The following is a 25,911-nucleotide window of genomic DNA, read 5'->3' as shown; positions in this document are numbered from 1 at the left end:
CTTCCCCCAGCACAATCCACGGACTGTGTTGGTCGTTGACACAGAAGTCCATTTCACTGTATGTTTCCATGTTTCATTGCACAATAAAGCTAATCTTTCTTTAATCTGTATTGGGATGAGCAGGCTAAGATTTTATTTATTGGAGCATAGGAGACTAAGGAGTGATCCTACGGAGGTGTAGAATATCACAAGGGGCATAATAGGGTGCAATTTTTTCCAGGATTCAAAAATCAAGGGCAAGAGTGGGGAAATTTAAAAGGAACCTGAGGGGCAATTTTGACATGCAGAAGGTGAAGGAGCTCTCAGTGGATGGGGCATCTCCCTTTGAAGCCCCACCTCCTTCCCTTACTCCCATGGTCCATTCTCTTCTGATCAGATTTCTTTTGCTTCAGCCCTTCGCCTGATCTGCCTGTCACCCTGTCATCTCTCTTAGTCCGAGCTGCCCTTCACCTCTCACTTTCCAGCTCCCCCCCCCCCCCCCCCCCCCCACATCTTATTCTGGCTTCTACCCTCTTCCTTTCCAGAAAGGCCTCAGCCAGAAACGTCGACTGTCCATAGCTGCTGCCTGACCTGCTAAGTTCCTGCCGCATATTGTGTGTTTTGCTCTGAACTTCCAGAATCTGCACTCTTGTGTCTATGAGATTCAGCAGGATGCTGCTTGGATTAGAGACCATGTGCTACAAGGAGAGGTTGCACAAATTTGGGTTGTTTTCTCTGGAGTGGAGAGGCTGGGAGATCTGAGAGATGTTTATAAGATTGTAAGAGGCAGATAGAGTAAACAGATGGTATCTTATTGTTAAAGGACATGCGTTTAAGGTGAGAGGGGGAAATGTGCAAGACAATTTTTTTTTAACTCAGTGATGTGTATGTGGAACACCCTTCCAAGGATGATAAGAGGCTCGTAAACAGGCACACAGATGTGCAGGGAATGGAGAGATGTGGACACTGCATGGGCAGACAGGATGAATTTAATTAGTGTAGCCCAATGTTGTCAGCTGAAGGGCAGTTCCTGTGCTGGATTTCAGAGCAATTGCAGAATCTCTTGTGGTTAGGCAGGCATCTTGGACAGCATGTGCTGGTTGGGTGAAGTGCCTTGTTGGATTTGGTGATTTTTCAGTGCACAGAATGAGTGAAAATGCTGCTTTATGATTGCTTATTTAAAGTTTCAACAAAAGAACAGATGCAGAGCATGTGATGCTAAAGGGAAGAGCAGGAAAAGACAAAGACAAGATGGTGATTTTTGCAGAAACCAACACTTTTATACCAGGATAAAGCCACATTCCTGAGATAAGCAAAGGGCCTATAGAACACATACAAGCCTAGATTGTTTAACACTGAGCCAATGTGTTTAACATTATATAACTGTTATATTGTTTTGCCACCAGTAGGTGGAGTCTAACACCACATGTGAAAAAGACAGGTTAAAAATACAAATTGTGTTAGTAAACTAACTTCAAATTCAATCTTGCTGAAAAATTTATTAATTCAACTAATACCTTATTAAAAACATAAGACAACTGATTCCAACAATCCCTTCTTTGATTCTAGATCATTACATCTGAAAATTCAGAGGTAGAAAAACTTAAACTATTTATTTAAGAGTCATCAAAAAGTACTTCTTTTGTATAATATCAGTAGGAGAAGTAGGTAAACGTGTAACAACAACAAACATCAAAATAACATTTGTAATGTCCAATAATTATCAACTTTCTTGGAGTATTCTCATAGCACTTGTCTTAATCTGGTGTCACTTTGGCTTGCTTGCAGTGGCTGGCTTGTTTCCACTTATTTTTACTCTCTGCCATGACTGCTGAAATGGTAATTAACAGTACTTGGTAAGGAGCTTCCCACTGCACTCCCGGTGGTTCCTTATGTGGTTTCTTGACCACGACCTACTCACCAGAAACCAGGGTGTGTCCTGCATCTGATGGACCACTCCAAGCAGCAAAAACCTGTTGGGAAATAGACTGAGCAGCTCGGGCTTGTTTCACAAATAATTAACTAAGCTATCTGCCGTAACGTGTTTATCAGCCTCTCTGAGATTGATAGCTTCTGGTTGTTCCGTCACCATCTCAGATGGACTCAGTTTTGCTTTCTTGTTTGAGGTTGCTGTGATGTTGCAGAAAACCAATAGAAGAGCTGTAGGCCAAGGTGTGACTTCCTCGTGATATTTAGTGTTGTTTGATGATGTAGTTCACTGTTTCAAATTGTCCTGATGACTCTGGATGATGTGGACACTGAAAAAACCATTCATTGTTCATCAGTCGACGTAATTCTTGACAAAGTGAATTGTGTTCCTTGGTCAGAGTCGATGTGGCACGGCAATCCCCATCGAGGAATGTGGTCCTGGATCAGTTTTGGCTGTTGGCGTGGCAGTGGCTTTTCCTGCTTCCACCCACCTTGGAAATTTGTCCACTGTTAGGACATCTTTGGCACCTTGGTAAAGTAATGGAGTCCGCTTGTAGATGTACAAACCCCATTTCCAGAAAAGTTGGGAAATTTTCCAAAATGCAATAAAAACAAAAATCTGTGATACGTTAATTCACGTGAACTTTTATTTAACCCACAAAAGTACAAAGAAAAGATTTTCAATAGTTTTACTGACCAACTTAATTGTATTTTGTAAAAATACACAAATTTAGAATTTGATGGCTGCAACACACTCAACAAAAGTTGGGACAGAGGCATGTTTACCATTGTGTTACATCACCTTTCCTTTTAATAACACTTTTTAATCATTGTGGAACTGAGGATGCTAATTGTAGTAGATTTGCAATTGGAAATTTTGTCCATTCTTGCTTGATATAAGACTTCAGCTGCTTAGCAGTCCATGGTCTCCGTTGTCTGATTCTCCTCTTCATGACGCGCCATACATTTCAATAGGAGATAGATCTGGACTGGCAGCAGGCCAGTCAAACACACGCACTCTGTGTCTACAAAGCCACGCTGTTGTAGCCCGTGCAGAATGTGGTCTGGCATTGTCCTGCTGAAATAAGCATGGACGTCCCGGGAAGAGACGTCGTCTTGATGGCAATATATGTCTCTCTAAAATCCTAATATACACCTCAGAGTCAATGGTACCTTCACATACATGCAACTCACCCATGCCGAGGGCATTGATGCACCCCCATACCATCACAGATGCTGGCTTTTGCACCTTTCGCTGATAACAATCAGGATGGTCGTTTTCATCTTTGGCACAGAGAATTCGACGCCCATTTTTTCCGAAAACTAGCTGAAATGTGGACTCATCTGACCACAGCGCACGGTTCCACAGTCTTTCGGTCCATCTGAGACGAGCTCGGGCCCAGAGAACTCGCCGGCGTTTCTGCATAGAGTTGCTGTATGGCTTCCTCCTTGCGTAATACAGTTTCAAGTTGCATTTCTGGATGCAGCGACAGACTGTGTTAAGTGACAATGCTTTTCTGAAGTACTCCCGAGCCCAGGTGGCTACATTTGTCACAGTAGCATGACAGTTTCTTAGGCAGTGCCGCCTGAGGGCTCGAAGATCACGCGCATTCAACAGTGGTTTCCGACCTTGCCCTTTACGCACTGAGATGTCTCTGAATTCTCTGAATCTTTTCACAATATTATGTACTGTAGATGTTGAAAGACCTAAATTCTCTGCAATCTTGCGTTGGGAAGTGTTCCTTTTGAACTGACTAACAATTCTCTCATGAATTTTGGCACAAAGGGGTGAGCCATGACCCATCCTTGCTTGCAAAGACTGAGCCTTTGATGGACGCTACTCTTATACCCAGTCATGATACCTCACCTGCTACCAATTAGCCTGCTTAATGTGGAGTCTTCCAAACCGAATATTCTGTGCACTTTTCAATCTTATTTTAACTCTGTCCCAACTTTTGTTGAGTGTGTTGCAGCCATCAAATTCTAAATTTGTGTATATTTACAAAATACAATTAAGTTGGTCAGTAAAACTATTGAAAATCTTTTCTTTGCACTTTTGCCAGTTAAATAAAGGTTCACGTGAATTAACATATCACAGATTTTTGTTTTTATTGCATTTTGGAAAATATCCCAACTTTTCTGGAAATGGGGTTTGTAAAAATAGACCAGGTGGGGCGTGAGTACTTAGTTGAGGTAGTTTCTTCATTGATCCGGGGTTTGTTTTCTGGCATGTCATACATCTCTCAACTGTTTGTCAAGCTTGCATTTTGAATTTGGATTCCACCACCATTGGGAGAATCTCTTGCACTCCAGTTGCCCAAGGAACTATTGCAGAATTGTGGCTACTACTCTATGACTAGTGCCATATATCCATACTCCGTTGTTGTTTAACAACCCACCATTTTCCAATCAGAACCACTTCTCTTGGCTTGAGCATTGATTTTGCATTTCTCGAGTATCTTGTATGTTCATCTGTATTGGCATTCGACTTTGTTTCCATCGTTTCAGTTATTGGGTTTTCTTCTAGTTTTATTTTCTTTATTTATTTCCTTTCTGCCTTTTGTGCAGTTTCATCTGCAAATTCAAGGTTTTCCATTGTGGTCATTTTGGGGTGACCTTTACATTTTAATACTGCAACTTCTGATGGTAGCTATATGACTTCCCTAAGTTCTTGTTGGCCATTCTTGATTGGAATTCCCATGGCTGTAAGAAATCCTCTTCGTCTCCATAAGTTTCCAAAGGCATGAACGACACCGAAAGCACCTCGAGAATCAATGCAGATGTTAGCTGAGCTTCTTTCTGCAAGATTACAGGCTTCAATCAAAGCTTTCTGTTCTCCCTGTTGTGCAAAGACAGACAGACAGACAGACAGATATACCTTATTGATCCCGAGGGGAAATTGGGTTTCGTTACAGCCGCACCAACCAAGAATATAGAAGAAATATAGCAATATAAAACCACAAATAATTAAATAATAATAAGTTAATCGTGCCAAGTGGAAATAAGTTCAGGACAGCCTATTGGCTCAGGGTGTCTGACACTCCGAGAGAGGAGTTGTAAAGTTTGATGACCACAGGTACGAATGACTTACTATGACCTCAGTGTTACATCTCGGTGGAATGATTCTCTGGCTGAATGTACTCCTGTGCCTAACCAGTACATTATGGAGTGGATGGGAGTCATTGTCCAAGATGGCATGCAACTTGGACAGCATCCTCTTTTCAGACACCACTGTCAGAGAGTCCAGTTCCACCCCCACAACATCACTGGCCTTACGAATGAGTTTGTTGATTCTGTTGGTGTCTGCTACCCTTAGCCTGCTGCCCCAGCACACAACAGCAAACATGATAGCACTGGCCACCACAGCCTAGGTACATAGAGCCATGTTTCCTGAGGCCATCACTTCACCGGCAACAGCCCAACCAGCCATTCGAATTTCTCCCTGGTCTGCTTTTGATCATCTCTATTCTCTGTCCTCCAGCACCATCGGCACATTTACAGATGCTGATCAATGATACATTGTATTTTTGGGCAATAGATTTGGTTATGCATGTTAGTTCCACTCCTGTATCCAGTAAGAATTCAATACGCTCATTTCCAACTAGTAACTTAACATGTAATCCTGATTTTCACTCTATCAAGACAAACAACGGCTGCTGGGAAGGGCCTGGTCATTTCTGCGACCTTGACCACCTGTCCACTACATCTGAAATTGTAGCTTGAAGTTGTGCAAAAGATCAAAATTTGCTGTTCTTTCAGAGTTGGGGGATCGAACTTGTTGTTGACCATCTAAATGAACTTCAAAGTACATTTATTATCAAAGTATGTATGCAGTATACAATTCAGATTCGTCTTCTTCACAGCCACAAAACAAAGAAAAACAATGGAACCCGTTCAAAGAAAACATCTGCCCCTCTCCTCATGTGCAAAAGAAAAAAGAGCAAAAATCAAAAATATAAAACACCAACCCATATTCAGTTTCAGCTCAGTTCTAGTTCAATCTAGTGCTGTGCCATTCATTATCTGATCAAAATCACAGAAAATAGCAACAAAAAAAGGAGTGATACAAAATAGGAAACGTTATAACAGGAGTCCAGTCTACAACCATGTCAATTAAACCTTCCCCAAGACCCTCCATCTTCTGACAGCTAAAATTTTAATGCCTTCATATGGGTGCAACATTTTATATGTTCTTAATTCATTGAAGTTTTAAACTTCAAAAAAGTCTTTAAACTTCCTTTTTTAGGGTGTGGAATTTCTTTGGACCATTTGTCAACTTTTTTCTGGATCTGGTGGTTGATGTTAAGCTTCCTGATTCCTGCTGTCATTCTTGCATGCTTTCACTCCCTCAGGTTTTATCGGCATTACTGCCAGAGGTCTCTGTTGAGTCAGTGTTGGATCCGTGTTGCAGTTCCCAAGTGGTGCTGTTTTTGGGACGACTGTACTTAGTGTTGGCTCCGTTCCAACATAAGTGATATCACTGTTGATACAGCTATCCACCGGAGGTCCCTGCTCTGCAGTACAGCTTTGTACTGTAACTCTGAATAGTGCCTGTCGATAAAGATTACTTCACATGCTGTTTTCTTACTCTCATTTAATGCTGAGATTCATTCGTTAGACTTTTTACTGTTCCTTCAGCATATTACACCTTTATTCCTTTACCCACAAATGATTAGTTAAAGTATTTACTTGCTCTGTCAATTTACCATGTGCTTGTTTTAGTTCACACACTCGATTTCCTAATTTGCCTCATTTACGTTTAACTTCATTTATTTGGTCTTGTAGCTCAACACGCTCACATTTTCTTAGCTCTGATAATAGAAGAGAGAAAGCTACAGCACAGTACAGGCCCCTTGGGCCACAATGTTGTGCCGACAATGTAGCCTACTCTAGAAAGTTCCCTACCACATAGCCTTCTATTTTTCTAAGCTATCTAAAAGTCCTTTAAAAGACCTTATTGTATCCACCTCCACTACTGCTAGAGTCCAGCCAGTTCTTGATTTTCCCGACCACATTTTTATGAATCTTATTCCATGTCTTTTCAACATCATTCATAAGCCAATTTTCACAAGACCTGACATCAAAAGCACATTTCTTCTGGATTTTTTGTTAATCACATCAAGTTCATAACCCTTCAAATAAGCATCGATTGTCTCACAGTTGGAAAATTTGCAGCTTGTTTCTCAACTTTGGCCATAGTTTCAGTGTTATCTGAGTGAGTACTCTCCAATCATAGTTATTAGAATTGCAACCCAGTTATGACCGAGAATATAATTACAGAGTTACACCCAAAATAGAGCCTACTGCCCAAAATAGAGTTGACCCAAAAATTAAATAAAGCCAGCCTAAAATATTTTAATAGAGTGTGCACAAAATAGATTCAACCCAAAATATTTTAGCACAGATCTGCCACAAATAACAAAATAGAGTTTTCTTCTCCCTCAGATGGTGTACTGAAGCAGAATCAGACCAATTCTCTGACAATTCAGGAATGGAGAATGTTCTTACTTCCTGTTAGGGCTGCACTAAAAGTTCCTTCTTTGTCCAAATTATTTTCAAACTCTGTCATGACCATCCTGTTCATGATGCCAAAATTATCGATGCACAGGTTCTTTTAGGAATCCAAGAATGAGTGAAAACTTGTTACTTTGTAATTGTTTATGTATAGTTTAATCAAAGGAACAGAATCACAGCATATGAAACTAAAGGAAACCTTAGGAAAAGACAAAGACTAGATGGTCATCTTTGTAGAAACTGATGCTTTTATACCAATGTAAAGCTACATTCCTGAGGCATAACATGTTTACCACCTAGCCAGAGAATGAGAAGGCGATATTACTTTGCCACCAGTAGGTGGAGTCTAACACCACATATGTGAAAAATACAGGTTAAAAATACAAGTTACTGAGTACAGGTTCCCCCGCTATTCAAAGGTAGAGTGTTCCTATGAAACGGTTTGTAAGCTGGAATGTCGTAAAGTGAAGAAGCAGTTACCATTTATTTATACGGGAAAAATTTGTGAGCGTTCGCAGACCCAAAAAATAACCTACCAAATCGTGGCAAATAACACAAAAAACCTAGAATAATAGTAATATATAGTAAAAGCAGGAATGATCTGATAAATACACAGCCTATATAAAGTAGGAATACTTTTCTGCAATTATTGCAGTACTGTCCACCGTAGCGAAAATCTCACACAAGCACTCTCGGCAGAAACACTCTTTCCAGTAACCTTCAAGCTATGAAGCTGCCAAATCATACAAAATAACGTATAAAAATACACAACCTATATAAAGTAGAAATAATGTACGTCCAGTGTAGTTTCACTTACCGGAATCGGGAATACAGCGAGCACACTGATGATGGTGTGTTAGGCTGAGTCGTTGGAGGTTGGGGTGATGGGAGGTAGAGGAGACTGGGGTGTCATCTCATCGTCATCTGTTTCCATCAGGGCAGGCAGGTCACCTTCTTCTATGTCTGCCTGCCTCGATGCCAAAGGTCGAGTTTCGTCGTCTGCTGTGGCTGATGTGGAAGGCTTGAAAAACGACAGTATGCTTAACTGCTTAGTCACGCATTTTTCTATCATACTGTTCTTTGTAAGCACTCAAATCATCCTGCAAATATGCCCTAAACCTACGTACCCTTTCAAAATTAAAGTCATACCTTTCTGGAATCGTTGCAGCGTTGTCAATCGCAGCAAAAATCTCACACAATTGCTTCACGTTCAGTTGCTGGACGACTTCACTTTGGGGCCATTTGCTACTGCGTTCGGCTTCATTTGTTATCCTTTCCTCTTCATCAGCTCTTCATCTCTCAGTTTTTGGTCATGGGATGCCAAAACCTCTTCAACATCATCTTTGTCAACTTCCACAAACCCAGCCTCCTTAGCCAAACTCACTATGTCCTTACTTCGTTCACTGAAATCGAAACGCTTTACTATGTCTAGTTTTACGCTAAGTGTAACACCCTTACGAGCTCTTTTAGGTTTGTCTGATACCTTAGAACTCATCTTGTGAACGGATGCACAAAATAAACGATGTAAAGCACAGATGCTCACAGGCACGTGTTTAAGCAATGCCGGCTAGAATGCAGTTCCGGGGGAGGAACTTGGCTGCTCGGCACGCGCTGCCTTTTATCACACGATGCCTTTTTCGTACGCTGCCGTTTTTCGTAACAATGAAAACACCTTCTGTTAGCGAAAGCAGGCAACTAATGTAGGTCTTTCGTAACAGCGAGGTGTCGTAAAGCGAATGTTCGAAAAACGGGACACCTGTATATTTTAGTGTGTCAACATCTTGGAGGATCTATCCCGGATCCAATATATCAATGCAGTTACAAGGAAGATACAACAACTGCAAAACACAACATTAGGACTTTGAGGAGATTTGGTATGTTACCAAAGACACTCACAAATTTTTACAACACCGTGGAGAGCATTCTAACTGGCTGCATCACTATCTGGTATGGAGGGTGTGGGGGGCACTGCACAGGATCAAAATAAGCTGTAGAAAGTTGTAAACTCAGTCAGGTCCATCAATGGAGCTAGCCTCCCCAGCATCCAGGACATCTTCAAGGAGCGATGCCTCAGAAAGGCAGAATCCATTGTTAAGGACCCCCATCACCCATTATATGCCCTCTTCTCATTGCTACCATTGAGTAGGTAGTACAGGAGCCAGAAATCACACACTCAATGATTCAGGAACAGCTTCTTTCCCTCTGCTATCTGATTTCTCATTGAACATTGAACCCATGAACACTACCTCACCACTTCTTTTTTCTCTCTTTACACTATTTAATTTAACTATTTTATACATATATAAAATTCTCACAGTTATTTACAGTTTTTATTATTACGTTTTGCAATGTACCGCATAACAAATTTCACGACATTTGCCAGTGATATTAAACCTGATTCTGATCAGCCATGATAGAATGGTGGAGCAGATTCGATGGGCTGAATGGCCCAGCTCTGCTCTGATGTCATATGAAGTCTGTGAAGGAATACCCTCCCCTCTATGCTGAACTGACACTTGTTTCCATTGTTACCTGCTTCCAGGATAAAGACTTGAAACAATATTTGGAGGATTGTGGGAATGTCATAAACATCCACAATGTAAAGGTGAGTATACAACCAAAAGAAAAGGATTTGAGATTTCAGGGTTACCTGCTCGTTGGGGTTATCAATGTGAACGCTGGGAAATGGGACGATAGCACAATGGGAAAGGGATTTGAGCTTTCAGGGTTACCTGCTTGTTGCAGTTACTGGCATTAACATTGGGAAATGGGGTGATAGTGTCCTGAGCACGATGGGCTTCTCTGCACTACTCCAATGAGCAAATACCCCTGCAAATTCTGGCAGCGCTAATTGAGAAAGATCAGGGAAAAATTAGCAAATGCCACACTGATTCTGTATCGTTTCTGCCGTGGGAGTGCGTGATAGGACAATATGGAGGGACCCTCTTTGTGTCTGACCCCGGAAGTGTGTGATGGGACAGTGTGGAGGGGGATTCTCTCTGTGTCTGACCCCGGGAGTGTGTGATGGGACAGTGTGGAGGGAGATTCACTCTGTGTCTGACCCCGGAAGTATGTGATGGGACAGTGTGGAGGGAGATTCACTCTGTGTCTGACCCCGGGAGTGTGTGATGGGACAGTGTGGAGGGAGATTCACTCTGTGTCTGACCCCGGAAGTGTGTGATGGGACAGTGTGGAGGGAGATTCACTCTGTGTCTGACCCCGGAAGTGTGTGATGGGACAGTGTGGAGGGAGATTCACTCTGTGTCTGACCCCGGGAGTGTGTGATGGGACAGTGTGGAGGGAGATTCTCTCTGTGTCTGACCCCGGGAGTGTGTGATGGGACAGTGTGGAGGGAGATTCTCTCTGTGTCTGACCCCGGAAGTGTGTGATGGGACAGTGTGGAGGGAGATTCACTCTGTGTCTGACCCCGGGAGTGTGTGATGGGACAGTGTGGAGGGAGATTCTCTCTGTGTCTGACCCCGGAAGTGTGTGATGGGACGGTGTGGAGGGAGATTCACTCTGTGTCTGACCCCGGGAGTGTGTGATGGGACAATGTGGAGGGAGATTCACTCTGTGTCTGACCCCGGAAGTGTGTGATGGGACAGTGTGGAGGGAGATTCTCTCTGTGTCTGACCCCGGAAGTGTGTGATGGGACGGTGTGGAGGGAGATTCACTCTTTGTCTGACCCCAGGAGTGTGTGATGGGACGGTGTGGAGGGAGATTCACTCTGTGTCTGACCTTGGGAATATGTAATGGGACAGTGTCAAGGGAGCCTGTCTGTGTCTGACCTCAGGAGTGTGTGATGGGACAGTGTGGAGGGAGCTTCACTCTGTGTCTGACCCCGGGACTGTATGATAGGGTAATGTGGAGGGAGCTTCACTCTGTGTCTGACCCTGGGACTGTATGATAGGGTAGTGTGGAGGGAGCTTCACTCTGTGTCTGACCCCGGGACTGTATGATAGGGTAGTGTGGAGGGAGCTTCACTCTGTGTCTGACCCTGGGACTGATAGGGTAGTGTGGAGGGAGCTTCACTCTGTGTCTGACCCTGGGACTGTATGATAGGGTAGTGTGGAGGGAGCTTCACTCTGTGTCTGACCCTGGGACTGTATGATAGGGTAGTGTGGAGGGAGCTTAACTCTTGAGTCTGACCCTGAGAATGTGTGATGGCACGGTGTGGAGGGAGCTATGTCTGTGACCCTGGAAGTGTGTTAAACGATGGTGCAGTGGGAGCTTCACTCCGGTTCTAACCTGTGCTGAGACAGACCTAGCAATGATATTCTACAGTGGACAACTAAATAACTCAAAAGTGGATTTTACTGCAGCAGGGTTGTATTGCTGGGCTTACTGATATTGTGTGTGTTCTCGCAGCTCTTCCTGTTCCAGCTGCTGCGTGGCCTGGCATACTGCCACCACAGAAAGGTGCTACACCGAGACTTGAAGCCCCAGAACCTGCTCATCAATGAGAAAGGCGAGCTCAAGCTAGCTGACTTCGGTAGGTGAAGGGCGGGTCTTCACCGTTCAGGTACTGCCGACACCTAGTGCATGTTGCACGGGGCAGATCTTCACTATATACCCCCTCACCTCTGCTCCGTGATGGGGGATCTGGCTGACAGGCGACTCCAGCCCTGTGTCAGAGTTGCAGTGTGGGCCCGCTCACTCGTCTGTTCGGCACATCCTCAGAGGGGTTAAAGGATCAAGGGTCACCTTTATTTGCCATCTGCATTCAGAACTTGGTGTGGTGTACAGATCAGGGAGCAACATGCAATGAAAAACAACAGTGTTAAATTATTATAAGGAATTTAAAAATTAAATAAAAAGTAAAGAGAGAAGTACAGGAAGTGTGCATAAATAAATAAATAAATGGTGGTAGTTGACCGTCAGCTCCGACGATGACAAGAAACCTGTGCAGGAGAGTTTTTAAAGTGGGAAAGCCGTGGCGCTGGGCAGTTCCACTCTTTTCACCTCAGAAGTCCGAGTGCGGTGGTACGAACAAGTGTCACGAGGTGGGGTCTTCCTGGTTGCAGGAGCTCACCACAGGGCATTGCAGTCTCTCCTTTCTGGCTGTTGGATCTCACTGTAGATCTCATCTGCCCAGTTCGCCAGAGCTGACTTTGCATGTCTCTCCTATCTCACTGGAGTGTGAGGCCGCCACTACCCTTAGCTGGTTTAGCAGTGTACCGCCGTGGCTGCGGCCATTGTGAGAGCTGAGTGTCTGGTGGGGACCAAAGGTGAGTGAGCTTCCGCAACAGGCCTCTCCACCAGACGTGCTTCCCCTCCTGGACACCCCTTACACCCTAAATACAAAAAGTATTCATAATGCAGTGACTGCAGTACTCAATAGAGGAACTAACTAGAATGGTTGATCAGATTAACTGCCTGGGGGGAGAAATTTGTAAGATGGTGTGAAGTTTTTAATAGCCGTTTCGTGCATTCTAGAAGAGAGCTTTTCGAAAAGGCATTTTGCAGGGTGGGTGCTGATCACAATGATTTTCCTTGCCTACCACTTTGTCCTGGATACATACAGTCCTGCAGTGGTGGTAGACTGCAGCCAGTGACATTTCGATAGCACAGTAACCAGAAACACTGGGATGGGACATCAAGAACAGGCATTGGTTAGCGCAGTGCTTTACAATGCTATAACACTTTACAATCACCTGCAGGGGTTTGATTCCCTGCCACTGTCTGTAAAGAGTTTGTACATTCTCCCCATGACCGCATGAGTCTCCTCAGGGTGCTCTGGTTTTCACAAGCATCCCAAAGACATTCAGGTCAGTTGATCACTTGGGTGTGATTGATCAGTGCGGGCTCAGTGGACTGGGAGGGCCTGCTACCGTGCTGTATGTCTGAATAAACTGAAAATACTAAATAACACTCCTGGTACTGGTAGGCAGTACAGTAGTGTAACACTTTATAACAGCAGCAGTCTGGGTTCACTTCTTGCCATGTCTGTAAGGAGTTTGTATGTTCTCTCTGTGACCACATGGGTTTCCTCCAGATGTTCTGGTTTTCACAAGCATTCCAAAGACGTGTGCATCTTTATTGTGTGCAGTTTTGGTCACCGAATTACAGGAAGGATATTAATAAGGTTGAAAGAGTGCAGAGAAGGCTTACAAGGATGTTGCCAGGACTTGAGAAACTGAGTTACAGAGAAAGGTTGAATAGGTTAGGACTTTATTCCCTGGAGCGTAGGAGAATGAGGGGTGATTTGATAGAGGTGTATAAAATTATGATGGGCATAGATAGAGTGAATGCAAGCAGGCTTTTTCCACTGAGGTTAGGGGAGAAACAAACTAGAGGACATGGGTTAAGGGTGAAGGGGGAAAAGTTTAAGGGGAACATTAGTGGAGGGGCTTCTTCACGCAGAGAGTGGTGGGAGTGTGGAATGAGCTGCCAGATGAAGTGGTGGATGCAGGCTCACTTTTAACATTTAAGAAAAACTTGGACAGGTACGTGGATGAGAGATGTATGGAGGGATATGGCTCGGGTGCAGGTCAGTGGGACCAGGCAGAAAAATGGTTTGGCACAGCCAAGAAGGGCCAAAAGGCCTCTTTCTGTGCTGTAATGTTTTGTGGTTCTATGTACGGGTTAGGATTAATGAATTGTTAACATTTGAAGCATGGCAACACTTGCAGACTGCCACCAACACAAACATATTTCATTGTATACTTTGATGTACAGTTGACAAACATACCACATGACAGAGGAGCAGAATTAGGCCATTCAGCCCATCGAGTCTGCTCCAGCTCTCCATCACTTGGACTTGGACACATGGACTTGACCTCCACACGGATTTACTACACTCAGGCTAAAAAGAATTCCTCCATAACTCTGTTCTAAAGGGTCACCCCTCAATTTTGAGGCTGTGCGCTCTAGTTCTGGATAGGAAACATCTTCTCCACATCCACCCTATCCAATCCTTTCAACTTTCAGTAGGTTTCAATGAGATCCTCCTACATTCTTCTAAATTCCAGTGAGTACAGGCCCAAAGCTGCCAAATGCTCCTCGGATGTTAACCCCTTCATTCCCAGAATCACCCTCATTAACTCTCTCCAATGATAACACATCCTTTCAAAGATATGGGGCCCAAAACTGTTGAAGATACTCCAAGTGCAGCTTGACCAATGTTTTATAAAGGCCCAGCATTATCTCCTTGCTTTTATATTCCATTTCCCTTGAAATAAATATCAACATTGCATTTACCTTCTTTACTGCAGACTTAACCTGTAAATTAATCTCCTGGGAGACTTGCACGAGGACTCCTAAGTCCCTCTGCACCTCTAATGTTTGAATCTACTCCTCCACTTATCTTTGTATCATCTGCAAACTTTGCCACAAAGCTAACAGTTCCATTATCTAAATCATTGACAAACAATGTGAAAAGTAGCGGTCCCAATACTGCCTTCTGAAAATCCAAGTAAGTGACATCTACTGCCTCTCTCTGTCCACCCTGTTTGTTATTTCCTAAAAGAACTCTAACAGATTTGTCAAGCAAAACTTCCCGTTCCAGAAACAATGCTGATTTTGACTTATTTTGTCATTAGTCTCCAAGTACTTCAAAACCTCATCCTTAAGAGTAGACGTCAACACTTTCCCAGCCACTGAGGTCAGGCTAACTAGCCTATAATTTCATTTCTTTTGCCTTCCTCCCTTCTTAAAGAGTGGAGTGACATTTGCAATCTTCCAGTCCTCCGGGACCATGCCAGAATCAAGTGATCCTTGAAAGACCATGACCAATGCATCCGTTATCTCTTCAGCAACCTCTCTCAGGACTCTGGGATGGAGTCCATCTGGCCCAGGTGACCTATCCACCTTTAGACCTTTGAGTTTGCCGAGCACTTCTTCTTTTATAATAGCAATGGCACTCACTCTACTCTCTGACACTCACAGACCTCTGGCACACTGCTAGTGTCTTCCTCAGTGAAGACTGATGCAAAGTACCCATTAAGTTCATCTGCCATTTCTTTGTCCCCCATTCTTTTCCCTTCTTATAGCTTTCTTAGTTGTCTTTTGTTGGATTTTAAAAGTTTCCCAATCATCCATCTTCCCACTCACTTTTGCCTTTCCTTGACTGTTACACATTCCTTCGCTTCCTTTATCAGCCACAGTTGCCTTCCCCTGCCATATGAGAACTTCTTCCTTTGTGGGACATATCTATCCTGCGCCTTGTGAATTATCCCCAGAAACTTCAGCCATCTCTGCCCTGCTGTCATCTGACGGGAGTTATGCTGTTCCCTCTCAAATTGCAGCATATTATGATCACTGCCTCCTAAGAGTTCCCTTACATTAATAAGATCTCGGTTATTACACAACACCCAACCTAAGACAGCTTTTCCCTAAGTAGGCTCAAGCACAAGCTGTTCTAAAAAGCCATCTCATAGGCATTCAACAAATTCCCTCTCTTGCAATCTGACACCAATCTTGTTTTCCCAATCCCCTTGCAGATTGAAGTCCCCCATTACAATTGTGACATTATCCTTATTACATGCCTTTTCCAGCTCCCTTTGAAACCTCAAAGCTTCATCTTGGCTACTATGTGGAACCCTATGTATAATTCCTATAATAAATTTTTTACCCTTGCAATTTCTTAACTCCACCCATAAAGATTCAACATTCTCTGACCCTATGTCACCTCTTTCTAAAGATGTAATTCCATCTCTTACCAACAGAGCCACACCACTGTCTATTCTTTCCTGCCTGTCCTTTTGATACAAAGTCTATCCTTTGATGTTAAACTCCCAACTATGCCCTTTCAGCCACGACTCAGTGATGCCCACAATGTCATAACAACCAATCTCTAATTGCACCAGAACCTGGGAGGCCACTAGGAGCGGAACTATTAACCTTAAATTGAATGAGAGCCATTAGAAAAAGGAGCAGAGTTAGGTAACTGGGTCCATCAAATCTGCTTCACCAGTCAATCATGGCTGATTTGTTTTTCCAGCTCCTCCCCGTAACCCTGCACTCCCTTACCAATCAATCCCAATGACCTGGCTTCCATAGCTATCTGTAGCAATGAATTCCATAGATTCACCACCCTCTGGTTCAAGAATGTCCTCCTCATCTCCATTCCAAAGGGACGTCCCTCTATTCTGAAGCTGTGCACTTTGGTCCTAAACTCTCCCACTGTAGGAAACATCCTCTCCACGTCCTTTCCTTCACTACCTTGGAACGAAGTTATAGACCTAATTCTGCTCCTGTGTCTTCTGGTCTTATGTCTGTATCCTTCCCATTCTCTGCATGTTCATATACCTATCTAAGAGCCATTTCAACACCTGCAATACCCCTGGCAGCACTTTCCAAGTACCTACCTCTCTGTGTCAAAAAAAAACCTACCTCTGACATCTCCCCCAAACTTTCTGCTGCTCACCTCTTCTGGTACTGGCCATTGCTGACCTGGGAAAAAGTCTCTGGCTATCCACCTGCTATCTGCCTCTTGTACACCTCTACTAAGCAACTTCTCTTCCGCCTTCGCTTCAACAAGGAAAGTCATAGCTCGCTCAACCTTTCCTTGTGCTCTCTAGTCCAGTCAGCGTCCTGGTAAATCTCTCTAAAGCTTCCACATCCTTCCTATAAAGAGGCAGCCGGAACTGAACACAATATTCCAAGTGTGCTCTCGCCAGGCTTTAATAGAGCTGCAACATTTACAGGCTCATGAACACAATTCCTCTTAACAACCCTGTCAATTTGCGTGACAACTTTCAGGGATCTATGGACGTGGAACCCAAGATCCCTCTGTTCCTCCACCTGCGAAGAATCCTGCCATTATTTTTCTTTATATTAATTATATTTGTTCTTGTGATACTTAGGGTTGGCCCGGGCGAAATCAGTTCCGACTAAAACCTATTCAAATGAGGTGGTGACTCTCTGGTACCGGCCCCCAGATGTCTTGCTGGGATCCACCGAGTACTCAACACAGATAGATATGTGGTGAGTAGAGAATTGGCAGTTGTGCAGCCAAATGACCATTGGCAGAGATGCTCTCCAAGCCTTAATACATCAGAGCAGGTCTTTCAATACATGGTATTGTTCATGGTTACTGATTTTTCCCATTACACGGCTGGTGATGTTCACCTATACAGTATAATACCGGTTCTGACACTGTACAACACTAGAGTACAATACCAGTGGGGACGGGTCTGTCACTGTACAACACTAGAGTACAATACCAGTGGGGACGGGTCTGTCACTGTACAACACTGTAGAGTACAATACCAGTGGGGACGGGTCTGTCACTGTACAACACCGGGGCATGGTACCGGTGACGACAAGCCTGTCACTGTATAACATCGGGGACAGAGAGAGGGGAATCATTCTTGGGAAACGGGGAAGGGATAGGGGAGGGAGTGGGTAACACCAGAGAGACGTTCTGTAATGATCAATAAACCAGTTGTCTGGAATCAGATGACCTTGCCTGGTGTCTCAGTACTGGGTGTGGCTGCACCCACACCACCCACCTCCCCCTCTGCCCCAGGCACCTCTTCTCTGCCACCTGTCCCACGTCACTCCCTCTGTGCTCTACCCTCACCATTCCCAACATCCTTTCTCCAAGGTGTACAGACTCGTCCGCTCCATGTTGACAAATACAGTACTGTGGAAAAGCCTTAGGCACCCTAGCTAGAGACTTTTGCATAGTACTAAATAGTGATAAATAAATATGAATCAGATTGAAGATTGGGTGGGTGGTGTTTCTCTACATTGGTTGTGTATTTCGTGACAGAGCAGTGGGACCCACAAGTCAGCAGGAAGGGGAATGGGTTGAAGATTGGATGAGGTAATTGTGCAATACACAAGGCCGCTCTTTTGCACATTTGCTTCCCTTTGAACATCACATGTTGTGTTTGTGAGACTGACTCTCTGCTTGTTCCACTGTTTCAGGGGCGTGGGCTGTATATTTTACGAGATGGCCACGGGGCGCCCCCTGTTTCCTGGGTCCACTGTGGAGGAAGAATTGCATTTTATATTTAGGGTATTAGGTGAGAATCCAGCTGCTGTCCCTCGAGTAGTCTTCACCTCAACCTTACCCCCACCCCCCCCTTTTACCGCTGCCCCTTCCATTCCTGTCACATCCCAGTGACCACCAGCTGTCCCCATCTCTGTCCTGTCAGGAACACCGACAGAAGCGACGTGGCCCGGCATCCTGGCGAACGAGGACTTCAGATCGTACAACTACCCCAAGTACCGGCCGGAACCTCTCGTCAATCACGCGCCCAGGTACGTGCCAATGCCCGAGGGGCCACTCCCCACCTCCTCACCCTCAGCTCAATTGCAAGGGTTTGGCCTTGACTGCACTAGCCTGAATAAGCACCTTTCTCTCTTGCAGACTGGACCCAGAGGGGCTCGATCTCTTATCAAAACTACTGCAGGTAAGGGGTGGGGAACTTTAAATGGTGAATTATTGTCCTGTGGAAAAAAAACTGGTTTTGCATGCAGTCATTTTACAACATTGATCCATTATGGTACAACGATAACAGAATGCAGAATAAAGTGTTACAGTTACAGACAATAGCTACAAGATCATGAGGAGGAAGATTGTGAGGTCGTACTCATCATCATTATATGCTGTGTTGTATGAAGTAGACCATCATGGTCTTTCTTGTTCTTGGCAAATTTTTCTACAGAAGTGATTTGCCATCACCTTCTTCTGGGCAGTGACTTTACAAGACAGGTGACCCCAGCCATTATCAGTAATTCAGAGATTGTCTGCCTGGTGTCAGTGGATGCCTAAATACCTAACCAAGACTTGTGATCTGCAGACTAGCCTTACACCTCTTTTGTTAGAGAGGTATCTTCCCCCCTCACCATCCTTATCGTACCAAGGAACCGTTTAATAGTCTGATAACAGTAGGGTAGGTGCTGTCCTTGAGTCTGGTGGTATGTGCTTCCAGCTTCTGTATCTTCTGCCCAATGAGAGGTGAGGAAGAAGAGATGATGTCAGAGGTGGGTGGGGCCTTTGATTATTCTGGCAGGAGGAGGTGTAGACAAAATTTATGGAGAGGAGACTGGTGTCCATGATATGCTAAGCTGTGTCCACAGCTCTCTGCAGATTCTGGCAGTCATGGGCAGAGCAGTTGCTGTACTGAGCTGGGACACTTCTGGTTGGGATGCGTTCTGTGGCGCATTGATGAGGCTCAGTGGGGCTATGCCGAATTCCTTTAGCCCCTGAGGAAGTAAAGGTCTTGGCGAGACTTCTTGGCCATGAGTTCAACATGGCTGGCTATTGGTGATGTTCGTACCTAGGAACCTGAAGCTCTCATGTAACAGCACACCTGTGATGCCACTTTCATGGTTCAGGGAATGCGGTGGTCCCTGGGTGTGGGGACGAGTCAGCTGTGATGTTGCCCCTTCAGCTAGTGAGTGATCACCATGGGACAGGTCACTGCTCATTGAGTCTGACCATGCGGCAGACTTCAAGCGCCCCTCTCCATGTTGAAGGTACCAGGGACGGGCATGTTCTCATCTATTAGACAGGCTGTGGCCAGCAGCTGTCTGAGTCATCTCTTGTGGTCCCGTGATGCATCCAGTAACATTTGCTGAGGGTCAAAGGGGGCAGGCCAAGTGTCTTTAGCCTCCTACGCTATCTCTTCTCCGGATGGACCTGGGGCATTTGCCCTGGAAGTGTGTTGAGGGAATTCAGATCTTGCCATACTTGGATTGAGGATCTGGTGACAAGTGCTGAGCAGACCGTTGAACTCAGAATCCAGCTCAAGTGATGTGGGAAATTAAATCTGAGTGGTTAAATTGTCCCACACCACCAGGTTCAGGAACAGTTACTACCCTGCAACCATCCAACTCCATCAGCATGGACAGCTTCACTCACCTCTACTCTGAACTGATTCCACAACCTTCGACTCACTTTTGAGGATTCTATAACCTCATGTTCTTAGTATTAATTTGTATATAATAATTACTTGTTTTTTTTTGTATTCACATAGTTTGTCTGCTTTTGCACATTGGTTATTTGTCAGTCTTTGTGTGTAGTCTTTCATTCATTCTGCGGTGTTTCTTGTTCTACTGTGAATGCCTGCATGGTGACATATATGTACTTTGATAATAAATTTACTTCAATCTTAAACAGGGTGGTGAGTGGGATTTTACCAAAAACACAGCCTACTAGATGATGAGCGATTCCAGACCCACCCACCTGTTTAAGGACGATTGTCAGGGACACCCTGGGGTACCCTCGTCTGACAGATGGGTGAATCAGAACACTGGGGAAGCCTGTTGTTATCGCTATACTCTAGATTTAAAGTTACTACATACATCCAAACATATAGTGAAACGATAACAACCGCAGGATGTAGTGGACACGTTCCGGCTGCAACAAAACATGTTCACAATGCTCGTCAGAACAACACAGAACACAGTAAGCAACAAAACAACAACAGCAAAACAAACCCCATTCGTACCTCCCACGCACACTCCAGGCAGGCCGACGGGTCTCCAGTCTCCAACAACAGAACGAAACCAGCTACTCTCCTCCCTTACACATACACACACAGGGTGGGGGGGGGGGGTGTCTTTTTTTATTTTATATATACAGTGGCATGCAAAAGTTTGGGCACCCCAAGAGATTTGAGCTCTCAGATAACTTTTACCAAGGTCTCAAACCTTAATTAGCTCGTTAGGGCTGTGGCTTGTTTGCAGTCATCATTAGGAAAGGCCAGGTGATGCAAATTTTAAAGCTTTTTAAATACCCTGACTCCTCAAACCTTGTCCCAACAATCAGCAGCCATGGGCACCTCTAAGCAGCTGCCTAGCACTCTGAAAATTCAAATAAATGATGCTCACAAAGCAGAAGAAGGCTATAAGAAGATAGCAAAGCGTTTTCAGGTAGCCGTTTCCTCAGTTCGTAAGGTAATTAAGAAATGGCAGTTAACAGGAACGGTGGAGGTCAAGTTGAGATCTGGAAGACCAAGAAAACTTTCCGAGAGAACTGCTCATAGGATTGCTATAAAGGCAAATCAAAACCCCCATTTGACAGCAAAAGACCTTCAGGAAGATTTAGCAGACTCTGGAGTGGTGGTGCACTGTTCTACTGTGCAGTGACACTTGCACAAATATGGCCTTCATGGAAGAGCCATCAGAAGAAAACCTTTCCTGCGTCTTCACCACAAACTTCAGCATGGGAAGTTTGCAAAGGAACATCTAAACAAGCCTGATGCATTTTGGCAACAAGTCCTGTGGACTGATGAAGGTAAAATAGAACTTCTTGGCTGCAATGAGGTATGTTTGGAGAAAAAAGAGTGCAGAATTTCATGAAAAGAACATCTGTCCAACTGTTAAGCACGTGGGTGGATCGATCATGCTTTGGGCTTGTGTTGTAGCCAGTGGCACGGGGAACATTTCACTGGTAGAGGGAAGAATGAATTCAATTAAATACCAGCAAATTCTGGAAGCAAACGTCACACCGTCTGTAAAAAAGCTGAAGATGAAAAGAGGATGGCTTCTACAACGGGATAATGATCCTAAACACACCTCAAAATCCACATTGGACTACCTCAAGAGGCACAAGCTGAAGGTTTTGCTATGGCCCTCACAGTCCCCTGACCTAAACATCATCGAAAATCTGTGGATAGACCTCAAAAGAGCAGTGCATGCAAGACGGCCCAAGAATCTCACAGAGCCAGAAGCCTTTTGCAAGGAAGAATGAGCGAAAATCCCCCAAACAAGAACTGGAAGACTCTTAGCTGGCTACAGAAAGCGTTTACAAGCGTGATACTTGCCAAAGGGGGGGTTACTAAATACTGACCATGCAGGGTGCCCAAACTTTTGCTTCGGGCCTTGTTCTTTTTTTGCGTTTTTGAAACTGTAAAAGATGGAAATAAAAAAAAGTAATCTTGCTTATAATATTAAGGAAGTGTGTCATCTTGAACTTTATGCCTTTTGGAAATCAGGTCATCTTTTACTCGCTTAGCTATTCACAGTAACAGAGATCTTGACCAAAGGTGCCCAAACTTTTGCATGCCATTGTAGACACACGCACGCGCGCGCACACACACACACACACACACTCACTCACACCCACACACTCACACTCTCAAAAGGAACTGCTTATATCCTATATCGTTTAGGAAACACTGCAGGGAGCACAGCTAGTGTGAGCTCATCGAAAGCCCTTGATAACTGAGCCATGATTTTCTCTCCCAGTTTGAAGGGAAGAAGAGGATTTCAGCGCAGCAGGCCATGAAACATCCACATTTCCACAGCCTGGGCGAGCGGGTCCACAAGTTACCTGATAGTGAGTGCTTCCTGTATTACTGATCCTCTGTCCCTGAATTGTGCTGTTTTCCTTACCCTGTCTCTTTCTTCCAAACTTTCTTGTAATGTCTTGGTGTTTCCAGGGAAATTTGCGCGTCACAGTACAGTCGTCCCTCCTTATCCATGAGTTCCGCATGCGCGAATTCAACCAACCGCAAATCACGAAAACCCGGAAGTGCTCTTCCAGAACTTGTTGTTTGAGCGTGTACAGACTTTTTTCCCTTGTCATTATTCCCTAAACAATGCAGTATAACTATTTTACTAGCATTTACGTTGTATTAGGTATTATAAGTAATCTAGGGATGATTTAAAGTATATGGGAGGATGTGCGTGGGTTATCGTGGATCAGGATCGAAAAAAAACGAAAGTTCTCTTACTAAGTAAGTCGGAACAGGTACATCCGGTATTATTTAGCGTCAGTTAGTCAAACATTTGTCTTAGTATATAGTATATATTTTACCTTTCTATGCATATAAAACACTTAAGAATGTATGTTTCAGCGCTGGGCTTGGGGACAGAAGTTCCCGAGTTCGATCAAGTGACAGACCACTCCTGAGTGTGCTGTCCACCATACCGGGTTGATGTGGAGGGTCAAAACCCCAAAACCCAATAATTAAACCACTGCGTTGCTTAGTAATAATTGTAGCTTTCATCGGGGCAGGGCCTTTCTCACTTATCCTTTAAAATTATTCCCATTGTTGCCTAACAATTTTCCAATGACTGATGGCGTTTCACCTCTTTTCGATCGCTTTATTATTTCCACTTTATTTTCAATCGTGATTGTGATTATTTTCTTGAACAGAAACACTGCGGATTCAGATCTCTGCCACTGGGTCCTAATGTCCACCGCACTGAGACAGGTTAAATAAGATCTCAGGTTCCGCTGGGTCCCAAGGTCCACAGCATTGAGACAGGTTGAATAAGATCTCAGGTTCTGCTGGGTCCCAAGGTCCACCGCACTGAGACAGGTTGAATAAGATCTCAGGTTCCGCTGGGTCCCAAGGTCCACCGCATTGAGACAGGTTGAATAAGAGCTCAGGTTCCGCTGGGTCCTAAGGTCCACCGCATTGAGACAGGTTGAATAAGGCACTTGAGCATCCGCAAGGGGTCCTGGAACCAATCCCTTGTGAATAAGGAGGGCCGACTATAGTGTGGCTGTTAGTGTTTCAAAGGTACATTTAATGTCAGAAATGTATACAATGTACATCCTGAAATGCTTTTACTTCGCAACAATCCACAAGAACAAAGGAGTGCTCCAAAGAATGGACAGTTAAATGTTAGACCCCCCCAGCGCCCTTCCCTTCCACGCTTAAGTAGCACTAAGCGACAATCCCCCCTCCCCCCACCGTCAAAAGCAAGCATTGGCACCCCCCACCGAGCACTCAAACGTGAGCAAAGCAACAGCAAAGACACGACTTGCAGTTACCCCAAAGACTTCACGTTTCACCCGGCTCTCTCTCTCCCCCCCTAATTAGGGAGAAAGCGGGGAGACATAACAAATAACTTGCTGGTTTACGTTGTTAAAAGTCCGTTATGTCGGATCTGGGCACACAGCCGTAGATATTCCAACAACCCCAACAACCTGCAGTGACACCGACCTTCGATCCCCCATCTCCAGAGCCCCAAACTCCCAGGCCTCCAAAGCTGAGCTGGATCGAGCCCTTAGCGTGCCGAACAACGGTCAGTTATGAAACCCCGGGAGCGGGTCCCAGGCCTCCAAAGCTGAGCTGATGAGCCCTTGGCGTGCCGAACAACGGTCAGTTATGAAACCCCGAGAGTGGGTCCCAGGCCTCCAAAGCTGAGCTGGATCGAGCCCTTGGCGTGCCGAACAACGGTCAGTTATGAAACCCCGGGAGCGGGTCCCAATCCTCCAAAGCTGAGCTGGATCGAGCCCTTGGCGTGCCGAACAACGGTCAGTTATGAAACCCCGGGAGCGGGTCCCAGGCCTCCAAAGCTGAGCTGATGAGCCCTTGGCGTGCCGAACAACGGTCAGTTATGAAACCCTGGGAGCAGGTCCCAGGCCTCCAAAGCTGAGCTGGATCGAGCCCTTGGCGTGCCGAACAACGGTCAGTTATGAAACCCCGGGAGCGGGTCTCAGGCCTCCAAAGCTGAGCGGATGAGCCCTTGGCGTGCCGAACAACGGTCAGTTATGAAACCCCGGGAGCGGGTCCCAGGCCTCCAAAGCTGAGCTGATGAGCCCTTGGCGTGCCGAACAACGGTCAGTTATGAAACCCCGGGAGCGGGTCCCAGGCCTCCAAAGCTGAGCTGATGAGCCCTTGGCGTGCCGAACAACGGTCAGTTATGAAACCCAGGGAGCGGGTCCCAGGCCTCCAAAGCTGAGCTGGATCGAGCCCTTGGCGTGCCGAACAACGGTCAGTTATGAAACCCCGGGAGCGGGTCCCAGGCCTCCAAAGCTGAGCTGGATCGAGCCCTTGGCATGCCGAACAACGGTCAGTTATGAAACCCCGGGAGCGGGTCCCAGGCCTCCAAAGCTGAGCTGGATCGAGCCCTTGGCGTGCCGAACAACGGTCAGTTATGAAACCCCGGGAGCGGGTCCCAGGCCTCCAAAGCTGAGCTGATGAGCCCTTGGCGTGCCGAACAACGGTCAGTTATGAAACCCCGGGAGCGGGTCCCAGGCCTCCAAAGCTGAGCTGATGAGCCCTTGGCGTGCCGAACAACGGTCAGTTATGAAACCCGGGGAGCGGGTCCCAGGCCTCCAAAGCTGAGCTGGATCGAGCCCTTGGCGTGCCGAACAACGGTCAGTTATGAAACCCCGGGAGCGGGTCCCAATCCTCCAAAGCTGAGCTGGATCGAGCCCTTGGCGTGCCGAACAACGGTCAGTTATGAAACCCCGGGAGCTGGTCCCAGGCCTCCAAAGCTGAGCTGGATCGAGCCCTTGGCGTGCCGAACAACGGTCAGTTATGAAACCCCGGGAGCGGGTCCCAGGCCTCCAAAGCTGAGCTGGATCGAGCCCTTGGCGTGCCGAACAACGGTCAGTTATGAAACCCCGGGAGCGGGTCCCAATCCTCCAAAGCTGAGCTGATGAGCCCTTGGCGTGCCGAACAACGGTCAGTTATGAAACCCCGAGAGCGGGTCCCAGGCCTCCAAAGCTGAGCTGGATCGAGCCCTTGGCGTGCCAAACAACGGTCAGTTATGAAACCCCGGGAGCGGGTCCCAGGCCTCCAAAGCTGAGCTGGATCGAGCCCTTGGCGTGCCGAACAACGGTCAGTT

General features: G+C 45.5%; 1 protein-coding gene across 3 annotated transcripts in view; it reads left to right on the top strand.

The window, feature by feature from the left end:
* Positions 1-25,911, top strand: part of LOC140716025 (cyclin-dependent kinase 16) — a 56,976-nt gene that overhangs the window by 19,363 nt on the left and 11,702 nt on the right. For all 3 annotated transcript variants that reach the window (XM_073028683.1, XM_073028682.1, XM_073028684.1), the window contains exons 6-12: positions 9,965-10,027; positions 11,791-11,914; positions 17,229-17,349; positions 18,298-18,395; positions 18,528-18,633; positions 18,743-18,785; positions 22,570-22,660. In XM_073028683.1, coding sequence (XP_072884784.1) covers positions 9,965-10,027; positions 11,791-11,914; positions 17,229-17,349; positions 18,298-18,395; positions 18,528-18,633; positions 18,743-18,785; positions 22,570-22,660 — 646 coding nt within the window. The remainder of the gene's footprint in view (positions 1-9,964; positions 10,028-11,790; positions 11,915-17,228; positions 17,350-18,297; positions 18,396-18,527; positions 18,634-18,742; positions 18,786-22,569; positions 22,661-25,911) is intronic.

The sequence above is a fragment of the Hemitrygon akajei genome, chromosome 24, assembly GCF_048418815.1.
Source record: "Hemitrygon akajei chromosome 24, sHemAka1.3, whole genome shotgun sequence".
NCBI lineage: Eukaryota > Metazoa > Chordata > Chondrichthyes > Myliobatiformes > Dasyatidae > Hemitrygon > Hemitrygon akajei.
This window is presented reverse-complemented; position numbering and strand designations above follow the sequence as displayed.